This window comes from Nilaparvata lugens, chromosome 5 (genome assembly GCF_014356525.2).
Source record: "Nilaparvata lugens isolate BPH chromosome 5, ASM1435652v1, whole genome shotgun sequence".
Lineage (NCBI taxonomy): Eukaryota > Metazoa > Arthropoda > Insecta > Hemiptera > Delphacidae > Nilaparvata > Nilaparvata lugens.
Window position 1 is genome coordinate 24,294,000 of NC_052508.1, and position 27,963 is coordinate 24,321,962.

The 27,963-nt window shown below is 32.9% G+C and overlaps 1 protein-coding gene across 1 annotated transcript; it reads right to left on the bottom strand.

Moving 5' to 3' along the window:
* Positions 1 to 1,132: 1,132 nt before the first annotated feature.
* Positions 1,133 to 27,912, bottom strand: LOC111058408 (nucleolar GTP-binding protein 1). Its single transcript, XM_039429425.1, has 12 exons — positions 27,748 to 27,912; positions 23,481 to 23,651; positions 22,184 to 22,287; positions 19,507 to 19,590; positions 18,655 to 18,808; positions 13,718 to 13,906; positions 12,456 to 12,551; positions 10,088 to 10,397; positions 8,002 to 8,072; positions 7,008 to 7,286; positions 5,931 to 6,068; positions 1,133 to 1,349 (listed from the first exon to the last, which is right to left on the bottom strand). Exons 1-12 carry the CDS (start codon positions 27,793 to 27,795, stop codon positions 1,194 to 1,196), a joined length of 1,800 nt encoding a protein of 599 aa, XP_039285359.1. The 5' UTR covers positions 27,796 to 27,912; the 3' UTR covers positions 1,133 to 1,193.
* Between the last annotated feature and the right edge of the window lie 51 nt (positions 27,913 to 27,963).

Below are 27,963 nucleotides of genomic sequence, written 5' to 3' on the forward strand. Positions count from 1 at the left end.
ATCGAATTCTATCAACTCGTTTGACCGTAGTCGCGTTTTACATACAGACAGACAAAAGCAAATCGAGTTGAAACATAGACCTCACTACGTTCGGTCAATAAAAAAGGCTTATATATAATCTAACATTCATTTTTTTTAGAGCATATATTCCATTTTTTAACAGGTCTATGCTTTCTAACAGGCTTATGAAAAAGTGTTAAATTACAGATTTACTGTTTACACAAAATTTTAATGTTTTTATAGGAGAACAACATTTAATAGAAGAACAAGAACGATTAACCGCCTTCACTTAAGAAGGAATAGGTAGGATACTTCAATTAAAAAATTCCTCCAACAAATTGTATTAGCTCAATAGAAAGTTCTCATTTTATTTTAGTCAAGACTTGATAATACAACTCACCATACAAACAAATTGTATTGCGTTTTGAGATTCTGCTCCCTGGTTTAGGCTTTTATTACTGTGACAAATGAAAAGGCCTGATTTCATGAAATAACCTGGATTTGAGCAACAGGAGATTCTAAGCCATTAAATAATTATATTACAGAACCATTTTAAAATCATCCTACTAGATAACTGCCTCTCAATAACCTAACTGCCTTTCAAACCTAGTTTTCGTTTATTGTGAAATGAGGCCTAAAAATGCTTTTAGCCTAATTATATTAAAGTAAGCTCATCAGTACTACGACACTATTCAAATACTGAGGTTGTGAACTGTGGTGTTAACTTCCCCACAGATGCTCCAACTTAGTTGCCAACATTAAGCTCCGCCCACAGAAAATTAAAACTATTTGATCTCACACCAACCGGTTGCTACAACCGCCAACCTGCCCACAGACGTACAACATCTACTCCAACACAGCAAGTTGGCAACTAGGTTGCAAACCAAGTTGTTCGTCTATGGACCGCTTTACCAACCAATGACAACAGCTATGCTTACAGTTTGGAGTGAATCTCACTATAACACTACAAAGGCCATGATAGGAAACTTCTAACTGTGTTATTTAATATACTTGTACTTTAGCAAAAGACTCAAGTTAACACACTCTAGAAACAAATTTAATTGTAACGTATCAAGTACTGTAATAATCACTACCAATCAATCGCAAATTGAGGTATAAGGTAAGAACCAAATGATTTTCTAATAGCTTTATTAAAACACCAATGCATAAATGAAACAAGTTTTGTTGGCCATCTAACGCCATTGAGTTTTTCCAATTCCACGTTTTCCAGAGAAGAGATGTTTTGGCATTTTGGTTCCAATGAAGTTGTCGGCTTCTCCCTTGCGTCCCCATTTGCCCACCTTCTTGGCGATTGCTTTGTGCGCAACTCTCTTCAACTTTGTCTTCATCTGCAATTTAAAATAAACATAAATAGTATTACAAACATAATTCAATTAAACCACCACTAAATGCAGATTCAACTTGTATAATTATTGGAGACTGCAATTGAAAATATCCCAATTATTACCTTGGACTACGACGCTACCTATTTGACAATCATAATTTAATGGAATTGGAAATTGGGGTTAATAATATGTACATAAAAATGGAAAATCACAGTTCATTCACACTTGAAAATTACTTGGAAGTTTGAAACATCTGGGTGAAAGTAAAGATAAATGTTGAAAGGCTACTGTGATTTTTCATTTCTATGAACAAGTACAGTACATAAAGTGGGTACAGAGTGTAGCTTCATAATCTATCAGATTGAGGTATTTCATACTGACGTCTGATATGTAATTAGAATATTTGGGGAGTTGGAGTCCTCTCTACAAATCAACCTTTTATTGAATTAAATACGGCTAGGCTATAATAAATAAATTGTTTTTTCCTATAGTAAGCAAAATACCTTATTCCCACTCCCTGTGCGGGAATTTGAGTGCGCCAAAGACTTTGTCGCACTCCAATTGCAACATAACAACACAATAGTTATTTGTGCAACTAGTGCGCAAAGTTACAGTTTGCTGCACCGAAAGAAACATTTACGCACGAGCCGTAGGCGAGGGCGGAATGGTTTCTTGAGTGCAGCAGAGGTACTTTGCGCACGTATTTCACATTAAATTTTTCCTACAGTTACCATTGAATATGAAAAGTGGTTGATTATGGGTAAAATGATGGCTGAAATCAACTGATGGCTGAACAAATTCGTCTGTATAATTTTGTTATTAAAAACAACTTCAATTTATTTTGAACTTTATAATCCAATTGAAAATTTATAATCGATAATTTATACAAATTAAAAATTAAATTAATGCAATTAATTTGAATAATTTTGAGTATATCTTAATTTCTGAATAATTTTTCAACCAATCAATTTATGAATGAAAAAAATATTATTTGTAATAATGAATAATTAATAATATTCAAATTGTATAATTTAATGAGTTCTCATTTTTATTTATTTTAAAATCTCAGAAAAATATAGATAGAACAAATTCGCATTCAAAATACACGCCAACAATGTCAACAACTAATTGGGATGGCTGCAAGATAATAAGCAAAGTATTAAGAGTACTAGTACTAGCAAGTATTACTTTGCGTACTAGAGCGGAAAAGTGATTCTTTGCGTTCTGTAATCAGTGCAGGAATGGTCACTTTTCAAGGTAACTGTAGGAAAAATAGTTAACATGCTTTATGACGGTAGAGTGCGGCAAAGTAAAAGAAATGTTGGTAAACCTGAATATGTTGCTGGCTGGAAATTTTTGTAAAACAGCTGATTATTACCGCGAGCGAGATATTGAATGACAAACAGTAAATAAACAAAAAAAAATAGTATTCAATATTAGTATTTTATTTCTATTCAAGTTATCATAAACGATTTTTTATATTTTATATTTTTATATTTTTTATATATGATTGTAAGTCGTCTGGAATTGATGGAATTTCGGTGAAAGCAATAAAATTGGTCAGCGTATTAATAGCTCCCGTTTTAGCATATATAATAAATCTTAGTTTTGAGTTGGGTGTTGTCCCTGAACAATTAAAACAGGCAGTGGTCGTCCCGATATTTAAGAGGGAGATAGCAAACAAATGGGTAATTATAGGCCAATATCTTTATTGCCTATTTTTGCTAAACTCATTGAAAAAATTTACAAAAGCAGACTGATTTTGTATTATAAGTTCACTTCTTATTTTAGTTCTAACCAATATGGCTTTTTGGAAGGTAAGAGCACTGAAGACGCGCTTTTGGCGGTTTGCAATGCATTACATGAGGGAACTAATACTAGCAATGGTGTTGCTGGATTATTTATAGATATTTGTAAGGCATTTGACTGTGTTTCTCACGAGATAATTCTGAATAAGTTGTGGTTATCAGGAGTGAGAGGTGTCACACATAAATGGTTCCAGAGTTACTTATCAAACAGGAGTCAGAGGGTTAGAATAGCTGATAAAATAAGTGAGCCTTTGGTTTTATCTTGTGGAGTCCCACAAGGCTCTGTTCTGGGTTCGATTCTTTTTTTGGTATATGTGAACGACCTCTGTAATGGGAAATTCATTGGAAAACTAACAGCATTTGCGGACGATACTGCCCTGACATATAACTTGCCCAGAGAGATTGACATTAGTCAGTGCATGTGCGATGATCTGATAAAATTGAAGTATTGGTTTGAATTAAATGACATGACTATCAGCAACAAAACAAAATTCATATCGTTCAATTCGAGAGGGGGTGATCAGGCAATTCTTGATATAGTATATAAGTGTAATGAATGTGTAGCCTCACCCATTCAGCAGTCATGTAACAGGTGCATGCAAATTGAACAGTGTGATTCTATTAAGTATCTTGGCGTTGTTATTGATAAAAATTTGAATTGGAAAGAACATATTAAAAAAATAAAAGGTGAACTAATATCTACCCTGAGAAAATTCTATTTTCTACGCTATATGTGCCCAATTAACGTCTTAAGAATGCTGTATTTTTCTCTGGTGGAGTCCAGACTTCAATACGGGCTGGTATGCTGGGGAGGTACCTATATAACTACAGTGAAACCGTTAATAATATCACAGAAAAAGCTTTTAAGAGTGATAATGCATAAAGGGAGAAGATTTCCATCTCGAACACTATTCTTGACTTTGAAAATTATGCCATTGAGACATTTATATGTTTTTAGAGTTCTCCGAATATTTTATATGAGAAGTGGTAATATTGGTGTGGAAGCGAATAACTATAGCCAATCCCTGAGAACAACGAACCGATTTAAAGTACCAAGACCTTACAAGGAGTCCTTCCGTAGATCTTTTCCATATTTAGCACCAAAACTGTTCAATTTGTTACCACCTTATTGTCTTTTATCCCACTCATTATACATATTGCAGAGAAAAGTGAAAGAGTGCTTCAATCATTGAATAGTGTGGAGGTTATGCTTTGTTAGAAAAATATTATTATGATTATTATTTTACTTTTTAGGTTAGGTTACACTTGTTACTGATACTGAGATTGTGATTGTATATTTTCAAAACAATAATGTATCCATTAGGCTTGAAACATAAATATTAACACTTCAAAAAAAGTTATTCAGTTCTTCAAATCCCCGAAACATCTTAACTCACATTTTCGTAGAACAATTTCAATGAATGCCGTTGAATGAATTAGAAACAGAATACAGAATAGATGTCATTGAATACCGTAATAAAAACAATGGATTTACAATAATATCCTGTTTACTCAACATTGACTTGAATGATTGAAGTTCAGCATTTCAGGTAAATGTACTGTCTATATAATATAATTTAATCACGTTTTAAAGAATGCAGTATAACCTTACTTAGGCCTATACGTTTCATGCGGTAGGCTACTGAGCGCTTGGCCAGAAAGGCCTAACTGACACGTCTACTCATGTATTTACAGAAAAAGAACAAGCTGAAACTATATTTTTACACTAATATAGAGTATAATATATCATTCAGACTCAAACTTGAGGATATTTGGAACTGGAATAAATAATACACATGAAAATTTCATCGAATGGTCAGGTTAGACTTAAGTCTGTCCTGAGGGCTGATCACTAGCCTATTCCTTGATCAGTTCTGGGCCGATTAACTTATTTATTCATTTACATTAATAGAAAAATTAAAACATAAGCTTACAGCTTTGATCGCATAGACAAATCTTTATTATATTAAAGCCTTAATCAATAAAACAAATCAATGGGCACCGTATAAGTATAAGCAAAGTTTTACAGAATAACTTTTGTTTTCGGATAGGAGAATATTAAACTGTTAGTCACGGGTGAAGTATAACGTTGTGAGGCTCATTGATGGCTCAAAATACATATCCAGACAAGTGATATGGCCATTTCCACACTTGCTGATGACTTCTTGTAGATGAAGTATTATTATAATTGAATCTCATATAACTTTATAATATTCATTCTATTGTCATTCAGACTGAATTTGAAATAATTCTGTTGTGGAATGGTTGCAATATTTATTATCAGCATTAAAAATACTACAGATTTGCACAAACATTTTATTTAGAATAGGACATGTTCACCGCCTATTACTGACTTTTCACATTCTATGGTAACTGTAGGAGAAATTTAATGTGCAATACGTGCGCAAAGTTTCTTTGCTGCACTCAAGAAACCATCATTCCGCACTCGCCTACGGCTAAACGTTTCTTTCGGTGCAGCAAAGTGGCACTTTGCGCAATAGTTGCACAAATAACTATTGTAATAAATACTGTAAATAAATGTTGAATAACACATTATATACGTCACAGAGTAAAAAAACAATAAATTTCATCCGTTGAGCCCTGTGGCCAGCTAGTAGTTACACGCTGACCAGAGAACCTAAGCCATGAAATTATTCTATTTTATTGTTCCTTCATTAATACTAAATGGTAAATTAAAGTCAATAACATTGTGAGAAACGTCAACAAAATAAATGTCCATAACATTGCTAAATAAAGTGATTAAAAGTTCACTTACAGCCACATCCTTGACGCCGGTCTCGTCTCTCGGAGCACGAGACAAACTTCGAGGACGCTCACTGACACTGCGAGGTCTGCTGTCAGGGCCTTGTGACAGCGAACGCGATCTGCCTCTTGTATTCTTGAAATGAGCACTCTGCAAAACAACATCAAAATTATTTGCACTACTTTCTTTTCCCATCGCTCAATGTAACTAGGTACTTAATTCTTTGATCAATGATGTTAATATTGGTAACTAAGTTCATCAATATTCTTTCTCAATAATTCACTTCAGATTAATAAGAATATTAATTCATAATCGGAGGAGGTTTCTGATTCAAAACTTCATTTTCTAATATAGGCTTATGTTGATTATACTATAAAATGTTGACCCAAGTCAGAGATATCGAAAACATAGTGGAAGTTGAAGTTCATCACCATCAACTACAAAGATGTATTGAAGTTTTTAAGCAACATAGCTCGAGTGTAAAACGATATAAATATTGACAAGGAAAAAGTGTGCAGATATCAAAAACAAGCAGACTGACTTTTTGTCTCAATTTACAGAACGTTTAGATGACCATGATTGCTTCTAAAAATATTTTAATAAAGTGGAACCCCGATATACCAACAGTTTCAGTTTTTTAGGTCTTCGCCGCGGTCAATAGACGGGAGAATTGTCAAAATGGCAACCGTATATCATGAACCTTGGTGTATCGTGGTAAGATAAATAACTGGATATTCTACGTTGAGTATTCTATTAAACGTAAGATCTGTGACTACGTTCAAAGATATTTCGAACAAATTAGTTATAAAAATGAAGGCTTTCATCAGAGTTTTATTGTAATTGAAAAATAGAAAAATATTGAAGACTCCTCTAGTTTACTTCTGCAAGTGATCTAGTTTTTGAACAATAGTTTTCTAGCTAATCATCATTATTTTTATCCTAGTATTAGCATACACTCATTCAACAAAACGTTCTCATCCAAATTCATAATAATGCAGTTACCAAGTCTTAATTCCGCTATTGCTCAAAATAAATTTACAGAGAATATCACCTATCAACAAATAAAAATAATTTGAAATGAGCACTTACATCATCTTCATGTTCGATATCGACGCCCAATCTGGACATTTCATCCTTGAGCCTGGAAACACTTCTGTCCCTGACATGCGCAGTAGCCGTGCGCGGCATCACTGGTTTCGTCGACTGCTTCTGGACGCGCGCCTCTATCTTCATGATGGCCTTTCGCTCGCGGATCTTGGCAGCCAATTCTCGGATTTCTGTCAGCTCTTGACTCTGTTCAATCTTCGGTGTTGCATAGTAGCCCGCCTCAGTTCGCAGCCTTTCTTCTTCCTCTAGTTGCTCCAATTTCTATTTAGAAAACGACAAATAATTCAGATCATTATCGGAAATCATAAAATACTTCAATATCATAATATAATATTTATAAAATGTAATGATGTACCAACCAATACTATATTGTTCCTGGGTGAGAAACATAAATATCATTTTTAAACTGGCCGTAAGTCCTTAGTTACTCAGTCACCATTTCGTGTTTTCACTTCCTATTTTATTTCTAATAGCTGAGCATATGGAAGTGAAAGTTTGCATAAACATTTATTACAACTAGACAGAGCAACAAAAACAATAATTAAACGTTACATAACCCTCTTTAGCATAAGTTTAGAATAGTTGCCATTGGTAGATAGTTCATAAAGATCCTGCATTGATTTCAGAGGCTTCAGAATACACAAAAATGGTTTAATTCTTTACATTGATGTGTGTTAATTGTGATAAGTATCTATAATGAGCGATAAGATTTGTTTGATATCACTACTACAAGCTTGTCATAAATCTGAAGAATCGGTTGAATACACTATTCAAGTTTTGGAATTAGGCCTATTATTAAAATGTGCTCTCATCTTAACCATATAACTTTTAGCTACATCAATAAAAGAACTTATTGAACAATTTACAATTAATTACTTCAACTCCATACAAATGAAAGTTGATAATAATTATTGTGAATGATGTCAATGTTATATATTATAAGGATACATTATAAAATTCAGAATCTGTAGGCTACCTTGAAAAGGTCCGGATGAACAAAGTCGGTATGTTCTCGAAAAAGTTGACGAATTCGTTTATCTAGGCTCCCTGATTTCCTCCAGTAATGACACCAATATAGAAATTAAGAGAAGGATCTCCCTGGGAAATAGAGCATTTTTGGGGTCTCCAGGGTCCTATGATCAAGACTTCTATCCAGGAAGGCAAAACTTCAAATATATAAAACAACCATTCGGCCAGTTTTGACTTATGGTAGCGAAACCTGGACGCTCACTAGAGAGGATTACAGAGTTTTAGCCGCATTTGAAAGAAACATTCTACGTAGGATACTGGGACCAGTTAGAGAAGAAGATTGTTATAGAAGGCGATACAACCAGGATCTCTATGCCATTTTCAGGGAGCCTAACATTATTTGTGTCATTAAGGGGAATAAAATAAGATGGGCAAGACATGTCCAGAAAATGGATCCGTCAAGGGCACCAAAGAATGTACTGTACAGCACAGTAAAAATACAAGGAAAAATAAAAGTAAAAATTGTAGTATTAGATTGTAGTAGTATAATACTACAAGGGAAAATAAAAGTGGGACGCCCTAAACTCAGATGGCTGGAGGAACTGGAAAAGGACTTAAGAGAGCTGCGAATACGACGATGGAAGACGACTGCACTGGATAGAGGGAGGTGGAGACTGATAGTAGAGCAGGCCAAACTCGACTATCGGGTTGTAGTGCCACATAAGTATATAATCCGGGAAAAATATTTCAATAATAATAATCGTATGGAGTTTTGCTTGTGGTAAGTCGATAAAGAGTGACCACTAAGGACAGGACAAGCGTGTCGAGCATGTTTGAACGGACATGATTGTGCTCGAACGAAAATACATTCACGCGAAAGGCTTTAAACGAAAAAAGCTGTTTCTAACACGAAATAAACAATAACAATTAATACTACTAAGAAATTACATAACATAACGACCCAAAAAATGTTAACCTCAAATAGAGTAGTGAATCAAAAATTAAACAACAAAAAATCGAAGATACAAAAACCTAATATTAAGAAAGTTTGTTTGAAGCCTTTCGCTGATGACACAGCATGTATGATGAGCATGTGTGAGCACAAGCAATCAAATGATTTCACGACTGTTATATTCCAGCCGAGACGAGAGTAAAGAATAGCAAAAGATATGCTTTCTTTTCTCCATGACAATACACAATGAAATCATCAGATCAATCAAATAGCAAAATTTATAAGATTTACTTCAGATCCTGATGAAGAAAAATAAAATTAAATAAATGAGCTAATTATTGTTTAGAAATAGTTCGAATGAAACATCTACATGAATATACAATCGTTATATTAAGAAAATATAATTCCCCGGTAATGTATGCAATTTTGATATAATTTTGCAATTTAATGATTATATATCATAAAAACACTTGATAAACATAAAACTCTACTGTACTGTTCATTGGTAAGGTAGCGGATAACAGATGACAAGGCAAAACTCTGTCATACTTCGATTTAAAATTTTTTAAATGTATGAATTCAGGGCTACTTTCTTGTATTTATAAAATAGAATTATAGTACCCTTTAAAATTAATAAAATATTAAAAAAACAAAAATACAAATTGTAACGTAACTACTAGTTTCGGTGATCACACCATCGTCAGGTAATAAAACCTAGGGTACTATAATTCTATAAATTTTATAAATACTAAAAAAATGAAATCATCAGATCAATCAAATAGCAAAATTGGATGAAACATCTACATGAATATACAATAGTAAGTCTTACCCTTTTATCACACATTTTTCATGTGTGATAAATTTTATAAATTCGATTCCAAGATATGAATCTTTCTCGCTCCTCACATTACTTCTGCTATCCAATCCACACAGGCGAATGCAAAAGTAATGAATAGTAAAAAGAGTACCTAAAGACATTTTTACAGAAAGATAACTTGAATAGCAACTTTTTACTATAGAAGGCAGTGGAAAAAGAAAAGTGACAACTATGCTGTCTTACCAGTTCCACTGAATTCATAATGTGATTCAATATAGGTAGCCTAATTCATGTAAGTAACGATACTATTTAATAATATTTTTTAGTTAAACAATGAATAAATATAACCTGGAATACAGGGAACACGGCTCTCATCGGCGGCCCGAGGCAGTGCGACCGTGAGGCGGTTGAGGACATCGTCCACCTTCTTGGCGTGGATCTTCTTCTCCACGCGGAAGGCCAACAGTGTCTCACACGCCTGCTCCTTCAGGTTGGCAACACCCTCGTCAGTCACTGTACTGATCGTGAATGTCGGCACCTGCTGGTCTTCAAAGATCTTCAGAGTAGCTTTCTTCTCGTCTGGTAAATCATCTGGTCGAATGATGTCTACTTTCGAGTAAACTACCATCAACGGCTGCAAAAAGAAATACTCCTTGAAAGTAGATGGATTTTGAAAGTAATGTTTTGGTGGAAAGTAATAAGAAATTCAAAATAAGGAGATGAGGCGGAGAAACTATCAGATGAAGCAATAAAAAATATTTTTTAAAGAATAAAATTAATTTTTTTCTTTCACAATGTAGGCTTATTTAGAGAATAAAGGAGAGAATTTAACCAGAAAATTTATCCGAATGATTCAATTCATATCTGAAATTTTAATTTAGATGAAAACTTGAAGATCTTGAGGCCAATCTTTGAACATCACAATGAATAATTTCAGTTTTTATATCTTTTAACTAGCTAAAACTTGAGGCATACCTGCATATAATATGATGTTAAGCAATCAAGAAGCAAACTTTCATTTTGAAAAGGTACTGACAATATCTATAGTGAGGTCCACGTTATAATGGCAGTGAAGAAAGATACGAGAACAACGTTGCCAAATTGACTCCATTTTGCCACTGAATGTACACAGCTGCTACTCAATTCATCCCATTAAATTTGATCTGATATTAGTTTTAATTTCCTTAATAAAATAATCAATTTCATGTCAAATTAATGAAATTCATCAATAAAATATCTTTTTTTTTATAATTCGATTCTAAACTTTGCTTTCATAACTGAGATCAAATTTCTATTTTCATACAAACCTTTAATGGCGGCGGCATATTTACAAAGCTGTGAAACATCAAAACAACAGAAATTAAGCTATTTGGTAGGTTATTCTATTCCAATTTCTTTCAAAAATAATAGAAAAATATAAATCCAATTTATAATAAGATAATTTCAATGGAAATAACTCTGAAATAACCTTTCAATATTATTTATACCGGTACCAGTGTAGGCCTAACCTATTCCGGTAAACTGAAGCATGGCCGAAGTCTAGGATGATCTCAAAGTTATCAACTTTTAAAGTATAATTTCAGGTATAATTTGTGTTTCTCAAAAACTTACGGTAATATCTAAAAATTATTTCATTTATTCAAAAATACATTTAAAATCAATAATTATAAGATACCTCTACTTTAGCATTTTGTTATAAATAAAATAAAACATGGCGGCTGAGGATTGTTCACTGTCAAAAGTGAAAATAAAATACTTCTGGCCATCTGAAAACATTGCAAAGCTAAAGAGAGATAACACTATCTGTTTTGTTGCATTACAGACAAGGATAGCAACACTATTGTCAATTGTACACTGCCATTATAACGTGGACTTCACTATAAATAAATGTGATAAAAAATATATGATAATAAAATATGTGATAATAAGTATATATGATAAAAAACTGTTGACCTTTGCCAATGCAATGACAATTAGTTAATTTCAAGTAAATGGAATTGATAACAGGGAAAATATAAATGAGACGAAAAATGGCGATAATACAGCATACCAGTTCATAAATTCAGTGCACACGTGATTATGGAATGTGAAGATTAATGTGAAAACCAACAAAAAGAAAAATAGAACGTTACTGGATGATGTGAATAGATTTTTTTCTACAACTGCGTGTAAAGAATTTACATACTCAATTCTCCTCGTAAAACAGCTTATTTGTGAGGAGAACCTACTTTTTCGCTCGCTAACCATCTGCGCATGCGCAGTAGAATTTCTTTACGCTTGCAAATCATTCGAGCATGCGCAGAAGTTTCTTTACGCTCGCTAATCAGCTCACCAAAAGACAAAAGTCAGTAATAGTACCGATTCAACAGCCATGATGGATATCAGTGTAGACGAATTATTATAAACTCCGCCAGATATAAGTGATTTAACAGATTTGTGCAGTTGTAGAAAAAATTTTGTATGTAATTCGCGCGTAATGCTTCTTTATCGCTCTTAATACATAAATAGCTATTTTAGCATCGGATGTTAATCATGTTAAAAGTAGATTTTTATCGATTTCATCATCTAAGAATATTGTAATATGTAGACTACCAAAACTAACTATTATTTGAATTAAAATTATTATTAGATTTGAATTACACACATAATCACATTATAAATTGGATTTATTTAATGAAAGTTGTTGACTAACCTTGTTGCTGAACAGTGGTTTGATGTTTTCATAGAGCGAGACTTGTTCCTCCAAGGAGTGGCCACATTGCTCTGACGGATCAACAAAATATAAGACCTGCCAGAAGATAAATAATAAAAATTAGAAAGTATTTCAGTTATATTTAAAACTTTTGGACAGAATCAAAGGTTTCACGAAACTCATGTCAGACAAAATAAATGAAAAAATAAATCACAAAACAAACTGAATTTGAAAACAAACAAACCAAAACAAACTGAAGTATTTAAAAGCCTCTCTGGACATAAGGTCTTTTAGAAGTGTCTACTTCGCACTGTTCCACTTCCTCATAACCTACGGCATTATTTTTTCTGGGAAATTCAAGTTGTGTAGTGGAGGTGTTCAGATTGCAGAAGTTGACATTGACAGTGATGGGAGATTCAATTGGAATAAGTTGTGGATCCCATTTCAAAAATATTGAAGTCCTCTCACTCCCAAGGCTTTAAATTTTTGCATCAATGTACTTCATTAGAAAACATATTATACATGAATTTAATACAGGTGAAACATCTCTTCAATATTGAACTTAATATAGGAGCAATCTGTGAGAGAATAAACACCGAACAACCATGAGTGAGGAGTTCAGTTATAGTTTGTATAATTTATTGCCAGTTCACAAAATAAATGTGAGTTCACAATTTCAGAGTTTAATTGAAGAAGGTAGGTTTTTGTGCATGCATATGCGCTAATTCTGTGGCATATCTATTCATTTATTCAGAAATACTCTATTCAAAGAGATACATAATCAACAAGACTCTATTATGATAGAACCTTGAGAGGGTAGATGGATATACTTTATGTTCGACTAACGATTTAGGCTCAACCTTACACTTACGCGACTCAGGTCGAGAAGAGACTCGACTCTAGTCGAGAGCATGTGTTTTCAAGTGGTGTCGTCGCGGAGACTAGAATCGACTGGTCTGAGTGTCACCATTTGGAAACACATGCTCTTGACTAGAGTCGAGTCTCTTCTCGAGGCTAAATCGTTAGCATGCACATGCACTAACTTTGTGGCTTATCTATGTATTTATTCAGACAAGAAATACTCTATTAGAAGAGATAAATACTCAATACAAGCACAGATTGTATTGCCAGAAGGACACAGTCCTCAGAAGGGTCTATCACCCTTCTACATTATATACACCCTTATAGAGGAGGTCAGTGATCAAATAATTTTCTTGATTGATTTAATCAAATGATATTGATGAGATGATTTGATTAGTTACCGCGGCCGTCAAGTGAGCCAGTGCAGTGACTGCTTGCATTTCGATGACATTTCTCTCTTCGAGTGGATGGTCGAGGATTCCGGGCGTGTCAATGACCTGCCAGCGCAGGTACTTGTAGTCTGTGTGTCCGACGTACAGCGATTTCGTTGTGAATGCATACGGCTGCACCTCCACATCAGCACGAGTGATCTATTAACATTAGAACATTATTAATAAAAATTATTTATATTAGTTAATTATTATTAATACTAGAGATGAAAAATTGGAATAGAGGATTTTAATGACAATGTGTGGTTGAGAAAGACACTCCTAATGGACGTACAACATAGCTGTCAGATGATCGTACATTGCAAGGAATTGCACTATTCCCGTTGTAAGAGTGACCGCTTGAGCCAACTCCTCAGAATATGATTCATGAGTTGTAAAATCGCTTCCCGGTGGTTTGGAACCCATCTAAAACTGTAGGTCCATTCATCTCTCATTATTCATCACCGTATCTCCACAGATCACAACATCTACATCTTATTGATGTGTTTAGTGAATTTTTTGAACTAGTGTTTTTAAAATAGTGAAGGGAGCCGAACTGTCAAGGCATACAGGATACACTCGAATCAAGAGACTTTTTCATTTAGGTTAAGTTTTATCAGTTTCATCCCCATTTTCCCCGTCATGTGTCGTTCTGAGGTCGGTTCACGATTGGTCTGCTGCTTCCATGATGCCTCTCACTGACACGTCAGCTCGCTCGCCCTCAAGTAGGTATGATTATTTCAATAATAGTAATAATGACGCAGCTCCACTCTTCCAAAAAACTTTTCAAGGCTGCTCACCTTAACGTCCAATCCCTCAGCTGCCACATTGATGAACTCAGAGCAATCTTCCGTTTTCAGGACTTCAATATAATTGGAATTTCCGAATCATTTTTGAAGCATAGTATTTCATCACATTTTGTTGCATTACCTGGATATAATCTTTTCCGGAATGATAGATTAAATAAAGCTTGTGGGGGTGTAGCAATTTATGTGAAAGATGGTATCAAAACAAAAGTTTTAATCACATCTAAACAAGAGTATTGTTCCAGACCAGAGTTTATGCTACTTGAATTATCCTTATCTAGTACTGATAAATTACTCGTTGGTATCTGCTATCGCCCACCAAAAATAGGTCATTTTACAGATTTCGAAAATGCCTTGCTTTCTCTTATGCCTTGTTATAGCCGTATACTAGTTATGGGGGATATGAACACCGACTTGAACATGACAAATCGTAACTTTGACTACTTTCAACTGACTACTATTTTCCAATGCCTAAACATGACTATCTTACCTCTCGATCCAACTCATCATACTAATGAATCTGACACACTCATTGACCTTCTCATTGTTAGTGATCCTAACGAGGTTGTTCAAGCAGGCCAAATCCCAGTCCCAGCTATTTCTGGACATGATTTGATCTACTGTGTTCTTTCCCATAAGATACCTAAGCCAGAACAGAAAATTATCACTTATAGAGACTTCAAAAACTTTGATGAAGCCGCCTTCCTGACTGATGTGGCTCAGACTCCATGGCATCAAATTGAAGCGTTACCCTCAGTTGATGACATGGTCAAGACTTTCGAGAATTGGACTTTGACTCTGTATGACAAACATGCACCTTATGTGACAAGGAGGATTAATAGAAAACGACGAGTACCGTGGATGACTGAAGACATACTTAAGATGATGGGACGTAGAGACAAAGCACATAGAAAATTTAAAAAGACATTTGACTTGGACAGTTTGATAGAGTATAGGAGCCTTAGAAATAGAGTTAAACAGGAATTACGGAACTCAAAGATTAGGTACTTGAATTCGTTTATGACAAACAATAGACAATACTCTAAATCACTTTGGCAGGAATAAAAGAATTCGGGCTTGGCAAACAGAAATCGAATCCACAAATTGACTTACCATTGAACAATATAAATGACCATTTCGTTTCACACTCTAACCAACGCGACGAAGTTGTCATTGCTAATCATATAGATGATCTTGAAGAGCAGGTTACAAACTTAGATTTACCAATTACTGATCAATTTCATTTCCATCCAATCTCAGAAGAAGACACTTTCAGAGCAATTCAACGTATTCATAGTAATGCTACGGGTGTAGACAAAATTCCTATTAAATTTATCAAGAAGATGTCATTTGCTGTTTTACCAACCATTACATATATTTTCAACAAATCACTTGAAGAAGGCATTTTCCCTGAAAACTGGAAGTTTGCTCTGGTTCGCCCTCTAAATAAAGTTCCATCACCCAATAAAGTTGAGGATTTTAGACCAATCAGTATTTTACCTGCATTGTCCAAAGTGCTAGAAAGACTCATTCATGCTCAAGTTGTAAAATTTCTAGACAACAATAGTAAGCTTCATAACTTTCAATCAGGCTTTAGAAAATTCCATTCAACTGAAACAGCTCTGCTTCGTGTCACTGATGATATAAGGTTAGCTATGGACCAAAGAAAATGCACCATCCTCACCTTATTTGATTTTTCTAAAGCATTTGATACTGTTGATCATACAGTCCTTCTGAATATGTTGGCTATTCTTGGTTTCAGTCACAACTCGTTAGTTTGGTTTAAATCCTATCTATTAGGTAGGAAACAATGTGTATCTGTCGGTGACAAAAAGTCTACTTGGAAAAACGTTATGCATGGAGTACCACAAGGTTCAATTTTAGGCCCTCTCCTCTTCACTTTGTATGCTAATGACCTTTCTCCCATTATCAAATTCTCCAGTTTCCATACTTATACAGACGACCTTCAAATCTGTTTAAGCTGTCCCATAACAAAAATTAATGAAACAGTTGGAATAATGAATCAGGATATCAATTCTGAGATGGTGGAATGGACAAAGAAAAATGGCCTTAAGCTTAATCCCATCAAAACACAACCCATTATAATTGGATATTCTCGTCTTATAAACAATATTGACCTTGAATCGATTCACAAAATTAGTGTAGACGGTAATGACATTCCTTACTGTAGCTCAGTTAAAAATTTAGGCATTATTATGAAAAACACTCTTGATTGGTCAGAACAAGTGAACAAAACTTGTAAAAAGGTATTCTCAGCCATGCATGCATTGAAGAAAATGCACGATATTCTCCCTAGAAACATTAAATTATTATTGGTTCAATCTCTCATCTTCCCACATTTAGTGTATTGTAATTCTGTTCTTAACGATATGCAAGTCACTCTGAATGATAAACTACAGCGTTGCCAAAATTATTGTCTACGTTTCGTCTACTCTCTCCACGCCATGATCATATCACCCCAGCCCACATTGCTAGTTCAACATTAAAGCTTCCCGATCAAAGGCTTTTTCGAATAGTCAAGCTTGTTAGAGATATCTTGAAATACGGTAATCCGAACTATTTTAAAGATGATTTCAAATTTGTCTCTGAAGGTAGGAGGGTAGATGCTTCACATACTAGAACCGGAGAAAGTACTTTAAGGATACCCAATCATCGAACTACTATTTTCACAAAATCCTTCTTAGTCAGTGCCTGTCGTGCATGGAATGCACTTCCTGTTTCTATCAGGTCCATCGAGAGCCGAGCGAGCTTCATCCTGACTTTAAAAAAACATCTTCTGGAACAAATGACTGAAACTGTCCGGCCCTAGAACGATCACATGACAACCATCCCCCACCCATCCAACAAATACAAACCTTTAAACCTGTTATAGAATGAATTGTGTATATATATATATATTATATAAACTCATGTTTTTTAATTATCCACTGCATACTGCTGTATATTACTGAAAGTTGATTACCCTTACTACTTTCAGCCTACTTCATTTTATTAATCAATAATTTGATCTTATCTACCTATATAATTATTTTACTCTATCAATTTTCTGTTTTTTTCTCTTAAATATTTATATTAATTAAAACTTTTACAAAATTTCCATTAATAAATAAATCCTTAGCTTAATTAATTAAATTAACGTTTTGGTAGAGTTAGTGGGGAGGATATTCTTAATATTCTTTCCGAAGAATGGACATTGATATGTCCAAAGCTCCGCCAATTTATGTAGATGCATAACAATATAATTATCCATAGTTATTATATTACAAATTACTTTTTCATATCATATACTTTCAATAATTATTTTCTTAGTCTATATTACGTAAATTCATCTATAATTTTGCTGTATTGTAAGCTATTGTATATAAGTGTATAAGAAAGTATATATTGTAATCTACATAAATAAAGTACTCAATCAATAAATCAATCAATCAATTATCATCCGCCTCATTACCCATGCAAAAGCCTGGAATTCATGTGGGAAAAAAGTTCATTAATTATCAACATCACATTTGGAAAAAAACAATTTTCTGATTCTTCATAGGTGATTCATCAATGATAAATGATCCTGTATATTTTGATTATGATTTGGAAGGAGATCAGATGTCTTATTTTGGTGGTGGTAAAAGTTTTTTGCATGATAAGACATTTCAAATAAGGTGTTTGTTAAAGTAAAGTGTGCTATTACCAACACTTAGGGAATTTACATTTAAAATTAATAATGAAAAGAAATAAAAATCTGAATTAGAATTTTCGACTAAGAAGAGTTTGACGATGCATTTATAAAATTGACTCCCCATTATTTCAAACTAATTGATCTGCAGATTAGATATTTTCAGAAATCTAATATCTAGGAATCCAGTTATAAAACCTATCATATTATTGATATAGAAATAGAGTGGAGGACATTTTTCTGCAATCCGAGTTTTTCAAGTACATAGTATTATCTCATTAATGTACAACTGTGAATAAGAATATAATATATTTATTTATTCCTATTTGAAATAGACAATGAATTAACAAGTACTTTCTGTAATTGATGTAATGGAATGTTATTGGAGAAAACTATGATTGATGTTTGCCTACCTTATTGATGAAACTGGACTTGCCAACGTTGGGAAACCCGCAAATGATGATCGTCCTCGTGTATGGATCGATGGAAGGCAGACGAGCCAAATGTTGTCTCACTTGCTCCAAATATTGCAAGTTGGATGCTTGTCGCTTCATGATTGTCACCATTCTGTCAACATAATAACATGATATTAAGTTGAAGTCTCGAAAAAGGAGTTTACAAATTAAGTACTAATTTTCATGAACTACTTTGAAAATAATTTATACAGATTATGGTTGAATAATAAAAACAATTTATTACTGTCAAATGAAATATTTTATGCTTGGAATATTGTATGACATCATATTTTTATTTCCTTATCGAACAATGTAGGCTATACAAACTTTAATTTAGCACATTAAGCCATTCTATGGATTTTTGTATTGTATGATGCACATGAAAGTGTTCAACAATACACATGAAAGTAATGGGCGTTTAGAACTTCTTATATTAGTTATTATAATAGAACTTCTTAATTAGGCTTATAATTTTTGCTTTACATTTCGAAATATTCCATTTGGAATATTCGCGAGGCAAAACGTAAATAGATATCGGACTAGATATTGCAAAATTAAGAATTTTCGTGCTCTTGGATAACAATTTCAATTTAAGTAGCCTCAAAATTAGAAATTAAGTATGCTTAAAGCTGATATACCATTGCAAATTATGGATAATTTATTGATTTTAAGCTAATGAATCGGAAATAAGAATTCCAAGAGAGGATTGTCATAATAGTTCAATTGAAATGTTTATTTTAAGAGTAAGTTCTTTCTATTTCCATATTCAACTTAATGAAATAAACTTTTAAAATGTGATAACCAACTGACCTTCCCAATGCAGCTTTCTTCAATTGTTTGCATCTGTAGAGAGAGTCTCCAAATTTCAAGAGACGGACATATTCTTTGCCAACACTGCAATGGAAATTGTTATTCTGATTACTGGTAAAAAATTCCTCAAATATAAATCATTAACGCATAAATCAATCAATTTGTGGTGTATTAATATAATAAAATGAAGAATGAATTAGAAATTGCACACGAGTTCTTTTATATATGACATAAATTTTTAAGAAATGTAAAATTTTCATCAAGTCTAATGTACAGAATTCTTGTGAAACTATGGAGATGAAATTTGACCAACAATCATAGGTGGATTTGAACCAACGAATGATGTAAAAAGTGGATAAAAAACATATTCATTGAACCAGAATTTGTAATTATATTTTATCCCAATAAAATATAAACAGAGAAATAAAGTACCTATTTCAAATATGAGGTAAATAAACGAATTAAGTAACTTTTTTAACGTTGACATTGACGGAAGTAACCTACCTAGTATGAGAACATTTGTGAGAGGTGTGATGGGAAAGTATCGTGTTCTGGGCTTCACATCGTTATAACAACTATAATAGTAGTGAATAATATATTCTGTTAAGGTTACCTTGCAAGAAAATCCACATTTTACATTAATATAGTCAATAAATCATCATTCTTTGAGCCTGTTTTTGCTCACTCATTCACTCACTAACTTTTTAAATACTCGTATAGTCCAGTCAATGAAAGATTAAAGAGGGAAAAGTTAGGAACACAATTTTTGACCCCGCAGCTCTTAAGGATAGTAAGGGGGTAACATATCAAGAATCCTCACTCCTACCCCCTGTGCTAAGGTGGTGGGGGTGGTTTGAAAGTGCCATATTTTGTTTTTTGCTTATATCTCGAACAATATGCGTCTTTCGGAAATGTTTGTCGAACACATAATTAAAGCTCACAAATTAGCCTACAAGTTTCATTTCCAACATTTTTCCATATCTCTCATAGTTTTCTAGGTATGAGCTCTCGAAGCTATCACATTTCGAAGAAAACTCTTCCGGCTCCGATTTTTTTTAACTTTTTGGCCTTATATCTTTTCAACGATTGATTGAAAAAAATCCGTGCTAATCTTGAGCTCATAGAGCTCATTAATTATTCTCTTCAATTTCGTCTATGGTATCATTATTTTACGCATCTCCCTACGATTGTTGCAGCCGTTAACGTTAGTGTTGAGTGTAAAATCTTCAGTTCAACAACAATATATCATATTGACAGGGAAATTGGGAGGGAATGTTTGGGACACAATATTTGACTTGCAGCTTTGTTTAAACTAGTTAGAAGGTGAATATATCAAAAGTCCCCATCACTACCCCTTAGGCTTAAGGATGGTTTAAAAGTTGCATTTTTTCATTTCTGGCATGTAACTGGGAAACAATGCATTTCATAGACATGGTTAACTGAACAAAAATGGAGCTACATAAATTCCCTACAAGTTTTGTACAGTAGAGTTTTGTGATATCTTCTTTAGTTTTCGAGATATTCACTTTTAAAGTGTAACATTTTTGAAAGGACAGTTTTTCTTCCAACATTTTGCAATTTCAGGGTTTATTACTCAACAACAATGCATCGAAGAAATAAGTAGCCTACTGAACGTTGAATTGTGTAGAGCTTTCTGTTCTCTTTAATTTAATGTATTATTTCATCATTTTAAGCTTTTCAATTTTTATAGCAGCTTTAGTGTTGAGTGTGGTAGGAGTGAGGACTTTTGATATGTTTACCCCTTACTATCCTTAACAGGACTGCGAGGTCAAAAATTTGGTTCCAAACTTATCCCTCTATACCTTTTTTGAGCTTTCGCTGCCTGGACTAGTATCCTATTACAATTTAAGTGAGCCTTAATGACTCTTGAAATGTTGTGAGCTGTGGAATTATTTTCTTTCTAATAATGAATTAAAAACATTTTCTTTCTAATACTGAATTAAACTCGAGTATGCTCTTGTTTCAGTTTAGCCTATTTTGCTGTATTTTATAATTTATAATTTTTGGATTTATTATCTACTCTAATCTTTATTAAGGGGTTCAATTATTTTTGTGCGGAGAAATTGAATTAAATCATGCAATGAAAGTAAAATTACACTCAATACTTTGTTGACTTTGTTTATCTGATTTACAAGCATTAGTAAGTAAAATAAGTAATTAGTATTATAGTAAGTAAAAAAATCTGATTAAACTTGTAAGACATGAAAGTAGCATAATAATAGTGGTGCAATTGCATGATTTGGAAAATTATATCGAGTGCTCATTTCTTCTTTCACCTTTCATGAAAATGATTAGTCTATGAACTTCAAATTACTGTTTTCTTTGAACTTATTACAATTTATATATTATTCATCCTTATATTTCTTCATAAATCTGTTGTATAACAGGTGATTGAGACCTTGTTTAACAAAAGACGTCTTTTTCTGTCATTTTAGATGAAGAAATAAATCATAATTTTTTTCAAGTTCCCATAAATTCTCGGGAATTTATGATTTTTGGGAATATTTCCCTCAGATTCCCTGGGAATATCTCCTCGATCTTGAATTCCCGGGAATTTTACATCACTAGAAGAAATACACATTTTTGCTGTTCTAATGGATAAAATACATCCTGAAACTCTTATGAATGACTACAGCAAAGTTAATTTGGTACTTACTTATCGATAAGGTGTCTTGCTTGGTTCAACTGACCCAATCCCAATTTGTAATGATCTTTATCATACAAAATGTTCATTAAATCGGCATAGAATGGATGAATATTCTGTAAAAAATAAGAAAGATTGAAATAAATTTCGACCACAAGAATGTATTCATTATATTCTATATTATGAAGATCAAAATACAACTTACGTTGATTACCTAAAGTCATCAACATAAGTACTATCACTATGAATTCTAGAACGACCTTTTTTCATAGTAATGTAATCAGTTTATATCAAGTTCATAATCTATAAACTAAAATGAGTTGAATATATCAACTATTCAACTGTCAATAATAATTAAAACTATTCTCCTGTTTATAATAATAATAAATATATAAAAGCGAAATGGCACTCACTCACTCGCATAACTAAAAATCTACCGGACTAAAAACGGTCCATTTGGTAGGTATGTTCAGTTGGCCCTTTAGAGGCGCACTAAGAAATCTTTTGGCAATATTTTAACTCTAAGGGTTGTTTTTAAGGGTTTAAAGTTCGTCTTTTAGCATGTATATTCTTCTTCTCCCAATCTCTTAATATTATAATTGAAATTTCCATATCATATGTTACTATAGAACTATAATCTAGATAGAGTACCTCTTCGAAACAGTTGTTAACTGGCAACTAAATTAATAATTTTGTCAGGTTGGCATTAAGTTGAGTTGACTTTGTTAGGTTGGCACCAAGTTGAAGATTTAAATGCATTTATCGCGGAAAAAATTGATTAGGCACTGCTACTTCAATCCTGCGAATATTATATTCCCTTCGCTCGCCATATCCGTTTAGCCAGACGTTTAGTCTGGACCCCCGACTGGATTGTCCTAACATATGATAAAAATGCCCAAATGAAAAATGCAGGCGAGCGAAGCAAGCCTGCTGATCTCATTCTTGGACGATCCAGTCGTGGTCCAGGGGGCGGAGCCCCCTGGCTAGACGGATATGGCGAACGAAGCGAGCCTGACGGCTAGTATATAATAAGATTATAATCATCCTCCTTTATAACATATGATAGACTAACCTATAATTATTCTCCTGTACATAATATGAGGAAATAATAATTCTTATTCAAAGATTCTTACAATTTTCATCCAACTGCATTGATTTATCAATACAAATAAAAAAATAATAGTACATGAATAGAAATATTTATGAATGGTCAATATCCAGATCCCTCCAATGTTTTGAAATCAATTGAAATTACACAGCTTTACCGATTTTTTTTCATACCTAACTTATCAAGACTTGTAATACTTACATCAAGTTTTGGAAATTCCTGAATTATCTGAGACAGACGATCATGGAAGTTTTGTTGAGTAAATCTCACTTTACGCATGTAGAAGGACCTGATCCTTGAGATTTTATAATTCTTGTGGATAACTGTAGGTGTTTTGCGCTGAGTTTTCGATAGAGTCAGATTGACGAAGTCCTAAAAGCAGAAAAATGCTATCAGTGAGCAAGTATGATAAGAGTCAACAAGCATGCAATTTTCTACTAGTTTCTATAGTTTCAGAATGAATGCATCCCAATTATTTGGGATGTCCATGATACAACAAAAATTTGTTTATTTTAAGTATTTATGATATACTGTACTCCGCCTAATAAAGTATTTTTTCATTTTCATATACTGATATTTATGATATGGGTGTTAATATTTAAAGTATTTGAGTTACAACCCCTCATTTCTATAAAAACTAAAACTTCATCAGCTGCCATTTTGGATACAAGTATCATAGAACATTGTTATTGATGATATCTTTCTTGTTTTGGAAAGGTCTTTAAAATGATGTACTACACAATGGGTGTTTACATTTTAAATATTCGAGTTACAACCTCTAAGTCAACCCCTTGTGAGGGGTTGAAATTCAGTTGTATCCTACGTCAAAAGGTAGAGTATTCGACCAAAAACTTTCATTCACAGTAAATTTACAGTATTATATCTACAACAGTTTCCAACTTATTGAAGGGTTCCAATACATATGACTCACTCTGTACATATGGATTTGGGAACTTTTTGAATTATGAATGCAATACATTATAAATTGAGCCACAGGATATATAGAACACAAAGATTCAACAAAGCTATCATTCATTCGAGATGTACAGTATTTTAATGATGATCACAGTCACATTGGTTGTAGCCCAATCTTCAATTATCGATTGGAATGGTATTATAGGATGGAAATCTGCATCTCATGCATCACAACTAGGTTATTGTTATAACACAATAGGGGTTTGTTTGAAGAATTCTTAGGATACTAGTGTCAATTTGAAATTCGCTTCTTCGGTCGGGGAACGTTATCTCGGCTGCTAGTGAGAGCGATATGACGTCACTGACGTTCACTTTGTTACGTTCAATATGTGAGTGGCCATACACATTCTGATCGCGGGAGGAATCAGTAGATTCCCCTGTGTATCAACAAAATTGAGAGAGTTGTGAACAGTTTTCTAAGAGTCAGGGATTATTACGATGTACAGGATTACCAACTGTCTCAAATACTATCTGGCAAGTCATTGAATAATAAAAAAATTTAGATTTGAAATTAATCACTGCTATCTTAATAAAATAGGGTTTTTATTTTTTTTATGACATGACGCCATCGATCCTACAACTGTGGATAATGGATGAAGAGGAAGATATTATAAGGTATAAAAATAGGGGACTTAGGTCTAATATAGGCCTATTATTTGATTATTCAATCTTGTATGAGTATAGTAACCTGAATTGTTAAAATTGATAGAATTATTGAAATTAAAATTATATCACACAGATAGTGGATGTAGAAGGAGAAGGAGGAACAGATAGAAATTCTGAATTATCAGACCACACTTTCTAATAAATTAAAATGTGGTTAGATCATTTTGTAACTCCGGAAAAGAGTTATCTCAAAAATTTGAGAGATGTAAGTAAAGTAAGTTTGTAAGGTTTGTCTAAATATGCATTTATCAAAAGAAAGGTGGCAGGAAGTTTATCATGAAAATGACCCCAACAAAAAGTATTAAAATTTTGTACAAACTTTGAATCATTATTTGGTCTTTAAAGTATGTTGTCTAATTAAAAAATTTATAATAAGTCGAGGAAATACCAAGAGTAAATGTGACAGTATATAAAAAGTATTAAAATTTTGTACAAACTTTGAATCATTATTTGGTCTTTAAAGTATGTTGTCTAATTAAAAAATTTATAATAAGTCGAGGAAATACCAAGAGTAAATGTGACAGTATATAAAAAGTATTAAAATTTTGTACAAACTTTGAATCATTATTTGGTCTTTAAAGTATGTTGTCTAATTAAAAAATTATAATAAGTCGAGGAATACCAAGAGTAAATGTGACAGTATATAAAAAGTATTAAAATTTTGTACAAACTTTGAATCATTATTTGGTCTTTAAAGTATGTTGTCTAATTAAAAAATTTATAATAAGTCGAGGAAATACCAAGAGTAAATGTGACAGTATATAAAAAGTATTAAAATTTTGTACAAACTTTGAATCATTATTTGGTCTTTAAAGTATGTTGTCTAATTAAAAAATTTATAATAGTCGAGGAAATACCAAGAGTAATGTGACAGTATATAAAAAGTATTAAAATTTTGTACAAACTTTGAATCATTATTTGGTCTTTAAAGTATGTTGTCTAATTAAAAAATTTATAATAAGTCGAGGAAATACCAAGAGTAAATGTGACAGTATATAAAAAGTATTAAAATTTTGTACAACTTTGAATCATTATTTGGTCTTTAAAGTATGTTGTCTAATTAAAAAATTTATAATAAGTCGAGGAAATACCAAGAGTAAATGGACAGTATATAAAAAGTATTAAAATTTTGTACAAACTTTGAATCATTATTTGGTCTTTAAAGTATGTTGTCTAATTAAAAAATTTATAATAAGTCGAGGAAATACCAAGAGTAAATGGATCAATGATTAGCTCTTGCAGTTGCGAGATGATGTACGAGCTGCATCTAGACGCTTGACACAAAGTAAAGACTATGCTCATCACCCGGAGTATTTGAGATTGTTTAATGCAAATGAAATTGAAAAAGCTGAGCGTAAATTTACAGCAGATTTATTACGGGATGCAAAAGGAGAAATTAAGGTGGTATCTGGGAAAACATCAATAATTGATAAATCTATCAATTTCAATAGTATACTAAAAATATTGGTACCTACTCAAAAAGATTAATTTAGAGCTTAACACATTGAATGACAGTATTGTTTCATTGAGTGCCATAGCCCAGGACTTGATGTTTTACTGGGGGCCACACCGTTTTTCTGAATAATTATTATTCACATTATTTCTCATTCAAAATGGTATTATTAATAGTTAATATCATCATAGTAGTGATATATCCTCATAATATGATTTATTTAGAAGTCATACAAATATGAATGACACGGCCCCTGGTTGACTTGGTTCGTCTGAGTGCCACGTCATTCACAGATGAGTGACACAAGAAATCATTTGCTTCATCAGCTGTTGAATGTAAAATAACATTGATGTTGCACAAAATCAATCACTCACCATTGATGGAGTGAAAAATCGATTATAATCCAAGTATTTGTGGTGCTCAATGTACCTAGAATGTATTCTAGATACCTTGGTGGTACTAGTATTACAAGTATTTTTTACTATTGTATTACTATAAATCTTATTGTATTACTATAAACCTGATTTCACTTTTTCACTCTTGTATTACTATTGTATTATAAAATTTTCTACTTGAAATGATTACTTACTAGACAATATTTACAGAATAAATAATTTTTAGTGATAATAATTGCATTTTTATTTTTAATTTGGTAAAGACAAAGTCTGTGCCAATTTGCTCAAACCAGGGGCCAAACTAAGTACACATACATGTTTACTGTGGGCAACACTATAGTCTTGCCATTAGAAATGCACTTGTAGTTATTCAAATAAGAAAGACCGGTGTTGGAGTTTTACCTGTCATTCATATGAATGACAGAGCCGTTACAAAAATATAACTGTCATTCAATTATAAATGATACGACATTTAATAAAATATCACATCCTGAGCCTTGGCAATCATTGTGTTAATAGGTTTAGGGTTTAGGCCTATATATAAAACACACCATTAGGGCTTAAAACCAGTATTTTGTTTGTAAATAATGAATAACATAATTTCAAATGTCTGACCAAATTTCACAATGTAGCCTAGTTAACTATTCAATATGGTCCATGGAAGAAATGATCTTAGATTGCAGTACGCGAGATCATAAAACAAATCTTTACCCAAAGTAGGCTAACCTGCATAGACACATAACCTAAAAGCACACGTGGGAACAAAAATGACAGATTGAAAAATAATTTTTACAAGGTTTGTAGAATTCAAGATAATTGAGTCTTCTATAAGTACAAAAATGAGTAAATTGTACCGGTAAGGATAGTATATTTGCAAGGATTTCATTCATTAATAATAGTGTTGTTGAAAGTATGAGTAGCTGTCAAAGATGTGGTAGAATTTTTTAGTTGTAAAAGTATATCTTAAGCCATATCTTACCTTTGATGTTGGGACAACAGCAATATTTTTAAAGTTATAAATACGCATGGTTATTCTAGTTTTAAACTGGATAAACTAAATAAAGATGTTAAATGAAATAGATGCGCAGTAAACTGCGACTATTTCACAACTTTGGTTTTCTTGAAGAAAAAGAACTTGAAGAAGTAGAGAAGTAGAGAGATGACTAGAAGTATAGAGTGGTACAATTTATAAAAG